This window comes from Podarcis cretensis, assembly GCF_951804945.1.
Source record: "Podarcis cretensis genome assembly, chromosome: 3".
In the NCBI taxonomy this organism is placed as follows: Eukaryota; Metazoa; Chordata; class Lepidosauria; order Squamata; family Lacertidae; genus Podarcis; species Podarcis cretensis.
In genome coordinates this window covers 38,549,023-38,561,986 of record NC_137172.1, presented here as the reverse complement: position 1 = coordinate 38,561,986, position 12,964 = coordinate 38,549,023, and the positions used below count along the sequence as shown (strand labels likewise).

At 40.6% G+C, this 12,964-nt stretch overlaps 1 protein-coding gene across 4 annotated transcripts in view; it reads right to left on the bottom strand.

Annotated features, from left to right (window-relative positions):
* Positions 1-667: 667 nt before the first annotated feature.
* BTBD9 (BTB domain containing 9) overlaps positions 668-12,964 on the bottom strand; it is a 156,495-nt gene continuing 144,198 nt past the window's right edge. For all 4 annotated transcript variants that reach the window (XM_079969267.1, XM_079969264.1, XM_079969265.1 and 1 more), the window contains one exon: positions 668-12,604. In XM_079969267.1, the coding sequence (XP_079825393.1) occupies positions 12,437-12,604 (168 nt within the window). In that variant the 3' untranslated portion in view covers positions 668-12,436. The remainder of the gene's footprint in view (positions 12,605-12,964) is intronic.

Below are 12,964 nucleotides of genomic sequence, written 5' to 3'. Positions count from 1 at the left end.
GCTTTTCTGTTAGCCAAACGCACTTTCCTCGGTTGTGGAGGCCAGGGTCAGAGCAAAACAGTGCCCTGTTCAAGGTGGGTGGCTCTGCTGCCCCTGAGTCGTCCTCTCCCTTCCATGCTGCCTTGCCTCCCTGCTTACCCATAAACTCTTTAGCTATTAGTTGGAAATTATCACAACTAATTTCAAACCAGAACTTCTAGCCACAGAAGCAAAGCAGTAGTAGTCATAACGGTACTGTTCCTGGCTACCTTGCCCAGAATGCATCACTCTGAGGAAGGAGTCTTCTTTCCTCAGAGCAACACAGCATGGAGGGGGAGGACGAAAGGCGCATAAGAGTTTTGCAGGATGGGTGGCCAGAGGTATAGCAAGTGGCAAAGGTGGAGCTGATCTGCCTCCGTGTGTCTAAAGATAGGCCTGTACTGACTGATGCATTTAGAACTTCCCCCCTTTTTCCTGCCATATATTTACCATCCCTCAAAGCCCTCAGGGAGTAAAAGGGGCAATGAAAGCACAGATATATTCCACCTTCTGATAGCGGTACTTAAAATTCTGTAATAGAACAAAGGCCTTGACTTTGATCTGGACTTCTGCCCTACCAAATGGTAGCATATGGCATCATTTGTGTGCGCTGGTTGTTAAAAAGACAGGCAGAGAGAAAGATCAGGAGTTAAGCACAAAATATCAAGTTTATTCCTAAAACCACAGCCACATCATCTATACAAGGTACACACCTAATTTCCACCATGTGATATATATATTTTACCTTGCATTACATATTACAATGCAAAGAAACCTCATATGAAATAAATGCAAAGAATATAATATCTTTTCCACATTTGCTCATAACATTGTTCGTTCTGGCAGTGATTCGGGACTTCAGTGGTCTCTTTCTGCTCCCCGCCTCCCAAAAAACCAGAGAATGATCATTCCCATTTCCAAATTTTGTTATTCATCCTTTTTTATTTGTTTTTATGAGAAACTGTTACAGATTTTGGTAGCATGCTTAGATTGTCTCATACCAGCACAGCAGCCCTGCATATTTTTCATCTGAACACCAGCAGACATTACAAAGGGACAATTTTGAGGGTGTCATCTGTGGAACTTTCCCACTTCCTAAAAGTTCATAAGAATTGCAGGGTAACTAGTTGCTTAGTAGAGCTATCTCTGCTGGTGAAGAATGTTCAAAGCAGCACGTTTCAAAATAGAGAGGTCCACTGACTTACATGAACATTCTCTAAGGCCAGACAAGAGAAGGGGAAAAGAACAGAAAGACCCACAATACAGAACCAATCAATCTAGCCAGTCAAAATGGCTGGTGATGCAGATAATGCTATAGTACAAAATAGGTCAGCAATGTAATCACAGCATGCTGTAGGGAGAAGTGTTCTTACACAATAGGCAAAGTTAAGTACAGATGCACAGCTCTTTTAAATAGCCAGGCATTGAGGACTAATGCGGCAATTTGTAAATGGTTTTCAGTTAAAGATGGCACCAGTACAATGATTTTGCTTTAAAATAGAGAGGAATCTGGGGAGGCGGGACACAAGGAGCTATGCTTCTTGGATTGCAAAGTGCCAGCTGAAAAAGGCACCACTAAAATGGTAGATGATGACAGGATGAGCCTACAGTCGCATCAAGTTTATCTGCACAGTTAATTACTTAAACTAATGGCATTACAGAGAGCTCAAGTGGTGTCTGAAGAGCAAAAAAGGTTCTCTCATCATCCAAGTATTTGAGTTGTAGCCCATCTGTGTTCACAATGTGATCTGAGGTAGTTTAGAGTAGGTAAAGTGAACCAATTTATTGTACAAGGGGGAAGCAGGAAGCAGAGTCAACGCAAAAAGTCATGACTTGGTAAGTAGTCTGAGGTGAGCAGGGAAAGGCAGAAAGTATCTGCTGGAGGTCAGGAATGAGAACCAGTGATAGAGGTTAAGTGGAGAACTCTGTATGGCCCACTGGAACTGACTAAGGACTATGATCAGAGTGTACATCAGACATGTCTGAATATGTTATGGAATGATGGAAGGGCAAAGTAGGGAAGGAGATCATATTGTAGAGCTGGAGAAAGCACAGTGGGAAAAGAAACAGAACTGAAATGATCGAGGGAATGGAGTTTCTTAAAAGCTGGGAAATTTTAAGGACAGGGTTGAGAAACAATGCTGTTGGACTGAAACATCCATTATCCTTGAACATGGCCTTGAGGCTGGATTGTTGGGAGTTAGAATTCAACAATGTTTGAAGAGGCCACAGCTTCATAGCCAAAGTACCACACTCATTACATATAGTTTGTACAAAATGCACGAACTTCAGCTGAGGGGCAGGTTTGTGTTCAGGAGTGACAACAGGGAAACAACCCCAAACTTCCAAGTATGCAACAAGGATATGGGACTTCATAGATCAGAAAAAAGACAAGTAAGAGGTGACTTGATAGATGCTTATAAAATTATGCATGGCATAGAGAAGGTAGATAGAGAAAAGTTTTTCTCCCTCTTTCATAACACTACAACTCGTGGACATCCAGTGAAGCTAAATGTTGGAAGATTCAGGGAAGATAAAAGAAAGTCCTTCACGCAGCACACAGTTAAACTATGGAACTTGCTCCCACATGAGGCAGTGATGACCACCAACCTGGCTGGCCTTAAAATAGGATTAGAAAAAATCATGAAGGATAAGGCCACCAATGGCTACTATGCTCTGCCTCTATGGCCAGAGGCAGTAAAGCTGAGTATTGGATGCTGGAAACTCCAGGAGGGATAGTGCTCTTGTGCCTGAATCCTGCTCGCAGGCATCTGGTTGGCCACGGAGGGAACAGGATGCTGGACTAGATAGGCCATTGTTGGCCTGATCCAGTGGCCCCTAATTTGTGACACTCTCCCCAGAGGCGCACCTAGCATATTAAATGTACAGCTTTTGCCCTGTGGTGAAGATGCATCTCTTTACCTTGGTCTTTGACAGTTAAGGCATTTCTCTTTTGTGGGACCCACTTCTTTTGCTGAATATATACTGTTGGGTTCCACTTGAAGCTCTTTTACTTGTTTTCATAATTGTAATGGTTTTATTTGTTTCTGTAACTGCATTATATGGTTGTAAGCTGCCCTGTGACCTTATGATGGAGCGTGGATGAGAAATCTTGCAAACAAACAAACAAATGCTCAGCGCAATTCCCATTCCCCAAATTGCTTTACTCCAAGGCAGCTTTCAGAGAAGCCCATTGGAATACTGTAGTGGAAGAAAAGATGCTGGATGCAGTTCTTTATAATTCCCCCCCCCCAGTCTGATACTGCATAGATCTATAGATCTTCAGCTAATTATGTATAATTGACTGGTTTGTGGATGAGAAATCAAAAGCACAGGGCAGGATGCAACCTGAAGGTTGACAGGGGCTCAATTGATGGCAGAGTGAGCAAAGATTCAGTACTAATCATATTTAGCTTTGAGTATTTCTGGTAAAAGTTTTCCTTTTAATTAGGAGGCACAGGACAGATACACTACCGAAGTGTAGGACAGACAGCTGGAGAGCCAAATTTCCATAATGTTATCATCTTTCAGAAAAGCAAATAGGAAATATGATCAAACGCTGAAGGTAGAGCAGGTGGAGCGAAGGAGGACAAGAATGTGAGCAATAAGTGTGGAAAGAGAAAATGAGAAGCAGTTAGGTGTGGGGACAGACTGATAAGAGAGCGTTCTGGGAGTTCGGGAACATTATGCTAATACAATTCTCCAGGGCTCTAGACACACTTTCATTGCTGTCCTTTTTATAACACAGTGTAGATTATTCAGATCCATAAATTAATGGTAAGATGGACAAGAATGCATAACTAAGCTTTGTGACTTGTTAAACAGCCTGGGTGCGCTTTCTAAACTATAAATGTCACCATGCCACATAGGATGAAAAGAGGAACCTGTTAACTAGAAGAATTCTTTTCAGGATATATTAGGTCCTAGCCACATTGAAATCAATATAGTTCATCTTTACCAACAGTCCTGCTACCATACACACTTCATTTTGTCAATACAAGGAAAATAATTGGTCTAAATTCTGGATTTGCTAGCACTGTCCCTGTTACTACAACTAAATAAAATGCCAGATCCAGTTGTTGGGTTCTGTCTCTCTGACTTGTTAGAATGGGGGCAGGGGATATGTTAGCCTTTAGATGTTGTTGGACTCATCTCCCACCAGCCCCAGCCAGAAAGGCCAATGATAAAGGATGGTGAGAACTGGAATCTAGAAAGGCATAGAGTCGGTATATTTGCATGAGCATGACCGAAAAAAATAGAATCCAGGGCAGGGGTTGCACTCCTCACAAGACAATTTGGCCACAGGAAAAAGGCCAAATGATTTCTTCAGCACACTTTAATGTTTCCCCTATAAAAAGGGACGCTGCTGCATATCTCTCAGAGTGGTAGCATGGCTGGGCCAGTAAAGTGGGATGGGTGTGTTTGCAATGCATTTCTGGGAGCAGAACTACACTTGCCCTTGACAGGTGCTCATTCCGTTTCCTCCTTTCTGTTGATTTGATGGCATTTCACCAGTACAGTCATACCTTGGAAGTCGAATGGAATCCATTCTGGAAGTCCATTCGACTTCCAAAACGTTTGAGAACCAAGGCGCGGCTTCCGATTGGCTGCAGGAAGCTACTGCAGCCAATTGGAGGCCACGGCGGACAGTCGGGTTCCAAAAAATGTTTGCAGACCAGAACAATCACTTCTGGGTTTGTGGTGTTTGGAAGCCAAGACATTTGTCTTGCAAGGTGTTTTACTTCCGAGGTATGATTGTATTCTATTTTGAATTTCTGAGTTGTGCTAGCAGCATTTGAACATACTTTCTCCCTTTGAGACTCCAGAATAGCTACTTTGTATGCCTAGCTTTTCATCATTACACATCTATTTTCATCCTATTGGCATAGAGCAGGACCAACCCCAAACATTCTGCTGCCTGGTGCAGAACATAAGTTGATGCACCAGCACTGCCCTGCTCTAATTCCGAGTGCGTGATATAGAAGACTAGACAAGTCATTGAGGCAGAAAATTCTGTAAGGCTCCTGGCAGGCAACAACAACAGTAACAAACTAAATAACTATTTCCTACCCTTTTCATGACACTTCAGGTCAGCTGCCTGAAACAATCACCGCACTCTGCCTAGTGATAGGGCTAGCACAGAGCACTGACTCAAAAGCAGGTTTTCAAGCTTGTTTGGTATATCAAAGTAATCCTTGTGTAACCAATTAATTATAAGGTTTTAAGATGCTAGCTTAAAAAAATTCAAAGGGTTTTCAAAGCACATCCTCCCCAATGGCATTGAATGGGATCTTGCAAAATCCATTTACCAACATCGTAATTTAAATACTAGATAATTATAATAAGTATTGGTGGCAACTCAAGGGAGAGGTCAAAAGTGGGGTTTTTTAATAGCGCCACTGCTAAGCATTGCTTCTGGCTCTTTGCTCCTTTACCTCTTAACCAAGCTGGAAGAGCCCTCCCTTCTCTCCCCCACCTTCATGGTTTTTAGTCACCAGCTGTAGTATTTCATCTGATGCAATCTGAACTGTTGCCCCCAGACCTCTCCAGTAATGGACACAACTCAGTGATCTGATAGCTATAAATAACACACTTTAAAACTGATATAGAATGGAAATGTGGCTATTGCTGGATACACAGTAGGATAATAATGATTAATGTCAGCATGGAACCTTTCAAAAGCATACCATTTCTTTATGAGTTACCCTTAGCCATTGCTCACATATGTTAGAGAAATAAAATATGAGAAGTAATTAATTCTGAGTGACGTATAAGTGAACTGCCATGTGATGAAATTTGTAGTCATCGTGTGGAAACATGGCAAGAATTTCCACGGTCCCACCAGAGATCCAACACATTGCAGCTGTCAGTTTGCATTCATTCTGTTAATAATTTTTAAATCCTCTTTTCCTACTGGGATGTTTTAAAATTAAAGTTTTAAAAAAACTAAATCCTCCCCTAGGATACCACACAATTCTTACTCAACAGATTTGCAAGATGCCCTTTGATAATGTCATTTAAGATTATTTTCTGAAGATATAAGCTGTTATCCAAAGAATTGAGCTGTGCCTGTGACGAACCCAGACAGAAATGCACTTGCTGTTTCTGTTCTCCTACCAAAGATGAGCCACTGTTCAGTTGAAAAAGTACATGGTTTCTTCAGCAGTGGAAACTGTTGGAACAGAAATAGCTAGGCACGTTGCAGATTTGAATAAGAATGTATCACTTAGGATCACAGCCATAGACACTATTTTCTCAGATACACAAAATGGTTACTTAGAAGCTGTAATGTTTGCAACACATTTCACAGCACACACCATGCTTGCTTCTAATGTGCTCCCCTTGAAACTCTTGTACTGAGTTGGTCTGCACAACACAGTAATCCAAGCTGTGGCTTAGCAAGACAGTGGGACTCTGTGGGCTCCCCAGGGAGGATATTTCTCTAACTTTTTTTCCTCTTTGGTTCTTTTTACTGCTGTGACATACTGAGCTAAGCCAAGGTTTGGTTTAGTGTGCCTTCTGCTCCATGACCTATTGCTAAGTTCTCTCTGCACTAACCGTAAGTTGTAGCAAAGGTATTTCAGGTTCAGATGACATACTAAGTCAAACCTTGGCTTAGCTGCTGTTTTAATAAGCCTAGGGAGGAGCAAAGCAGCTGTGATCTGCTCCTCAGCAGTCAGCAAGTAGTTATTATTTCATTATTTATTAAATTTATATACCGCCCTTCATCATAAGATCTCAGGGTGGTTTGGCTTACTGCATTGTGCAACCCTGGTCAGTGTTTGTCTGCATTTTGTACTACTTCACATGCAGCAAATATTCAGAACACTGCAGGCTTCACATCAAACAGAAATAATTGGTGCAAGTCAAACAGTAATGTCCACATGCATAATATAACTTGTACTATTGGGCTCCAGTTACTATAGAATTATTTTTGAAGATTCTTCCTAAAAGCTTTGTACCAGGACACACTGGTGAATCAGTTATAGGTACCAATTTTGAAACTATTTTGCTTTAGCATTTATAATCATGTTAATTGCCAATTATAATGGGTGTGAAATTTTGGACCCATCACAATTAATTGCATGTCGCCCAGTGAAATTAATAAGGTCAAGATTTCCCTCTAGATTAATGAGAGCCTTGAAAAGTCATTAGCATCTGCGTAATGTAAAAGGCCAGTAAGGAATTTCTCACTACCCAAATCCTCTGAAAACTGAAAATTTGCATTTCTAAGAATGTGGCAATGCTGTGGCAATAGGGTTGCCTTATATACATATAAACGCATAAGCACTTTCAGAAATAGCATTTGAGTGTCTTAGGAAAATTGCATGGCTGCTACGTCTCCATGAAATATACTAAACTGTCTTTAAACCAAATACATGGAAATGTTATTTACAATCTGGTTCAGGATAGTTAACATATACTAATTTGGTGATTTTGGGAAGGGACAAGGTGGCATTACTTAAATGTCCTGTTGCTACTGGACATCGATGCACATATCTGTCTTCACAACTGATGTGGTCAGCCTACAGCCTACATAGGGACAGACAGTATTTTGCTGTGCAAACTATGCATCTTAACACTGTAATATAGTCCTTCTTGCATTTCTAGGTTTGTACTAAAGCACTGGGCTGGGAATTCAGGAGATTGCAGAGCAGTCAGCATACCTAATTGCTCTTTAAATTGTACCATTTATTTTTCTCTTTAAAAGCAACCAAATCTGTATACTACCCCTACAAGTTTAACAGAAAACTAAACAAACCTTTCAGAAGCACCTTGTTGTGATAGTTTGACTATGACTTGACAAAAGAATTGAGTACTCTGCTCAGTTTCCTAGCAGTTTTAAGACAGTAAAGCTTACCGTTATGGCTCGGGAGCAGCAGCTGTGGCCTGGCTGAGCCATCAGAGGTCAGGGGTTGGGTGGTCTCCTGCTTCCTGTGCAGCCAACGGATGACGTTGGCTCCTCTGTTGGCCACTAGGGTGGTTGGGATTTACCCAGGAACTTTAAACTAGCCTATCATGGCCAAGCAAGGGGGTGGGGTTACAAGTGCAGATCTGACAGGCTTGTCTTCAGCCAGGTCTGCCACTAGAACACAAATCCCCAAAACAGCTTCCTGGAGGGATGTGTGTCAAGGAGGCTGTCCTTAACCCAAGATGCCTAGGGATTTTTGTCAGGTATTTCTAGGGGATACTGCAAGCAACACAGCTGAATACTCCACACAAGGAGAGATAAAATAGGAAAACAACTTAAGTCACAGCAGTGTGTATGTGTTTCTTCTGTGAAAAACTCATATCTAATTACTACACAGTTTTAAGGCGTGGGTGGGATGTGGTTAAAAAGCAGCTTAAGGAGTCTGTGTTAAGATGCACATGCTACTTTGTGGATGGAGGCTACAAAAAGCTTTATAGCTACAAATGCAGTATAGTTGCATTGTTTCCATGTCCTGATGAGGAATACCTTCAAATTTCTAACTGAAGAAAAAAATATTAAAAATTAAAACATAAAATACACACTAGTGACACTCAAAATTGAAAACTAACTGTCAAAAGTTTCTTTGTGAATCCCGGACCTCTCCAAATTTATTTTTGTAATCTCTGCTCTAATAGGTTTCCATTGTAATGCCCAAAAGATTTTTTTGTGTCTCCCCAAAATATCCTTAAATAATATTAACAATATTAATAATAATTATAATAATAATAATTTTACTGATTGCTCCCACAGACCCCTGGCTGTGATTGAACAATGTGCTTTTTTTAAAAAACTTTTCAGCTGCCAACACTTGACATGGAATCCTAGAGGGTCAGGGTTCAGCCCCAAATTGTTGAGCCACGCCGGATTATGGTATGGAATTACAGATGACAATTTATATATAGATTTTGTTGGTCCTTAGAAAAATGAGCTAACAGTGTGAGTCACTATAAGTGTGTAACTTCTATATCAGATATATCAGTGGGGGAAACATTGAAATTTTTCTTACCATGAATTTCTGTTTTAAGATGCCTTCTGGAGGCCATTCCCGAGGTTAAGGAATGCTTTCTGGAAGACTCTTAAAAAGAGGTTTGTCTCAAATACTTGGAAATATGGTATCAACATCCTTCATAGGGAGCTTGACGAAGTATATCATTATCAAAGAGGGGGCTAAAAGGCAGGAGAAACAGTATGCAGAATTGTATTTGCTGCCTAGAAGATTAAGCTGTTATCAGTTATGATTTATTTGAATTCTTGCATTGTCTTTAAAAAGTTATTAATAGCCTTACAATCAAGCTCTTGATTTATTTAGAACTTTAATAACAACAACACACAACTGAGTGAAGCAAAGGGCAAAGTCAAAAACTAAAGTATTATAAGGTTGATATAATAGATGGTAAGGTTGATCTTATTGCTTACTGTTCACAACAGTGATCCAAACATTTCTCCACCCCCATTCCAAAGTGGGGAACTCTGGCACTCTCCTCAGTTTACCCGCATGTGCTATAAACTGACTGACTGTTTGAAAAGAGAGATCAAAAACAAGTTATGGGCAATCTAGATTATCCCCATTCAAAATAAGAAAAGACAGACACAAGGCTACTTAAAAGTGAGGCTGCACTTCTTCACTGCTCAACACCTTTTATCAACAATAATAATTTTTTTGGGCAGGAAGAGACCATTCACATTCTCTCCCAGATCTTTGTCTTATTTTTCTGTTCTCCAACTGCAGTTCATCTACAGGCTATGTTAGCTGATGCCTTCTAGCCAATATATCTAGAGCTTCCTACATATCCAACAATCAGAGCAGCACTAGAGTAAGAGTTGGAAATCTTGTGGAACAAGAGTGAAATAAATGAAGGTTGTCACGATAGCTACAGAGTATCTCCAGGCCCTTTGCCCTGGCAGAAGCATCTGATGCTTTCTTCACTTGATAGGTTAGCCATCTTCAAATATCTCAAGGCTTGATACATGGAAGATGCAGCAAGCTTGTTTTCTCCTGCTCCAAGAGGGTGGACTCAAACCAATGGATTCAAGTTACAAGAAAGGAGATTCCGACTAAACATCAGGAAGAACCTTCTGACACTAAGAGCTGTTCAACTGTCAAACGGAGGTTTTTAAGCAGAGGTTGGATGGTCACCCATCATGGATGCTTTAGTTGAGATTGTTTTAGTTGGACTTAATGACCCTTGGAGTCCCTTCCAACTCTACATTTCTATGATTCATTTGCCAATCTCCTGATTTCCTCCAAAGGTTGGTCACTGTGTACCTGCACTGCACTTCACACTGCAGTACTCTTGCAAGCTTGGTTTAGATAATGGCAGATGAAATACCAAAAGCAAGAAAAACTGAAGATGAGTCATGGCCAACTTAGAAGTCATTTTCTTTTACTGCTTTGCAGCCACAATGCTGTCTATTCCTTCCCACATTTATTACAAACAGCATTCAGTAGAATGCAAGCACTTAAGCTTAAGCACTGTGACAACAATGTTATTTATAGGACACCATGGTCAAAGCAAACAATTTGCATCAAACTATATTACACCACTTAAAAAAACAACAACCACAAGTTGACAATAATAATATTCTCCAAAGTCACATACTTCATGACAAATGCATCTCCCCCCCCCCCCCCCAATTAGATGGGTCGATGGCATTGACATGTGTGCGTAAATGCATAGCCTCTTTCACTCCAGGAAATGCAGCAGGATGTAAAACAATTGAATGTGAGGAATGCTGCATGTGAACACATTCCGAATAATCAAACAAATAATCTGATTAAGTTACAAAGGATAGCTACTACTGAGTTGTAAATTACTTAACACACATACCAAATCCAACTATAAAAGTCAAATCTGTATTTATGGAGATTATGTGAAAAGCTTCTTAGAAGTGGGTTTTTTAAAATCCCTAATGGAATAGTATAATCTTTTTTAAACAAAACAAAACAAAAAACCTTTACTATAAATTGCCAGGATTGTACCACCGGCTCTGATTAATACCAAATCCAGCTGAAATGTTGATCAGATAGATTTCTGTTTTCCAAAGCACAAAAAAAGATGTTGGAAATCAGTTGATGTAGAAATTAAAGAATGATTTAGTAATTTCTAAAGTAGCCAATAATTGTTCCTGCACCTGAGAACCTGATGGATAGTTTTATATGGGAGTAAAAAGTGACAATTTTGTTATTCATATCAAATAGTCAGAATTCCAATACAGCATCCTTGGACTGCATTGTTTTATGCACGACCTCCTTGAGGGTTTTTCCTTGTCGAATGGAGTCATTATCACATTGCCTACCACTATTAGGTATATTTATATGATACAGAATGATAAACAAGAAAGCATTTCAAGAAAAAAGGAAAAGGATAAGCGAATAATATAGGTATATCAATACATACACCCACAGACTTCCCTATGAGGAAAGTTTGGAGCATTTGGGACTTTCTAGTTTAGAGGAAAGGTGAGTAAGGTGTGACTTGATAGAAATTTATAAAATTATGCATGACATGGAGAAAGTAGATAGTAGTTTTTTCTACCTTGTAGCACTACAACTTGTGGACATCCAGTGAAGTTCAATGTGGGAAAATTCAGGGCAGAGTATTTTTTCACACAGCACAAAGTTGAAGTATGGAACTTGCTCCCACAAGAGGCAGTGATGACCACCAGCTTGGATGGCTTTAAACGAGGATTAGACAACTTCATGGAGGGTAAGGCTATCAACTTGCTACAATGGCTATTGTTCTGCTTCCACTGTCAGAGGCAGCATGTCTCTGAATGCCAGTTGCTAGAATCATGGGTGGGCAGAGTGCTGCTGCACTCATGTCCCATTAGTGGACTTCCCACAGGCATCTGGCTGACCACTGTGAGAACAGGGTGCTGGACTAGAGGGGCCATTGGCCTGATCCAGCAGGCTGTTATGTTCTTAGACTTTGAAAATGGCTTGCAATTTACAAAGAAATGTGGATCAAGAATAAATTAAATAAAAATATGGTTTCTGTACACATTATCTTCCATAAACATTCTAAGGAAAGACCCATTTCCTAGGAAGTACCTTCTGCAGGCACATGTAATTATCTCTTTTCCATACTGTTCACATGGTATGTTTATGTTACAATTGGGCTCGGCTTTTTGTTGGTTTGTTTCCTTCGATTCAGCCTGATTTGGTTCAGTTAAAGAGGTAGGGTGTAAATAGGAGAGTTGGTGAAAACTGAAAGCCTATTTCTTTCCCCTGGAGAACATCCTGATTTGAACAAAATGGAAAGTGTGAAGCCACCCCTCAAGTCTTTGGGCGGCCTTTTCCACTTGAACATCTCCAGCTGCCAAGTATGGTCCCCTCTGTCCATTCAGAGAACAAGAGGTGCCTACAACAAGAAGATGGTGAACAATTTTATCATGGCACTGGGGTCGTAAATACTTTTATTCACGCTCTTTATAGGCTTGGTGAGCTCATGGGTGTGAAGTGGATCCTGGGAGAGAGTGCACAGAGCTGGCACTCGACGCTCGAGGTGGACGGGATGCCAGCTGCTGCCCACTTGTGCACATGTCTTCCTCGCAGCCTTCCTCCTTGTGGGCAGCAGTTTGAGCTGGGCACTCAAAATGTACACAATGAAACACCTGAAAAACAGAACAAAACAAGAGAATGTCAACCAATAAAATGGGAACACAGGGTTCCCATTTAGTTAGAACTAAACGACCTTCTAAATGGAGCGTAGAGAAGCTGCTCATGGTAAAGGACCACAAATTTATGCATGCCTTCATGTAAGCCCCACTGAATATCGAACATGGCACTCCAATTTCATCTATGCTGAATACTACTTTGTTTCAAGGCTAAATTTAAAGCCCTAAATGACCAGGAACTATAGAAGAATGGTCTTTGCCCATCAAATTCAGCTTGATCCTTAAGACTGTCGCATGGAGCTCTACTACTCAGTTTCCTTATCAGCATCAAAAGGGTGGGAAGAAGGGATGGGGCCT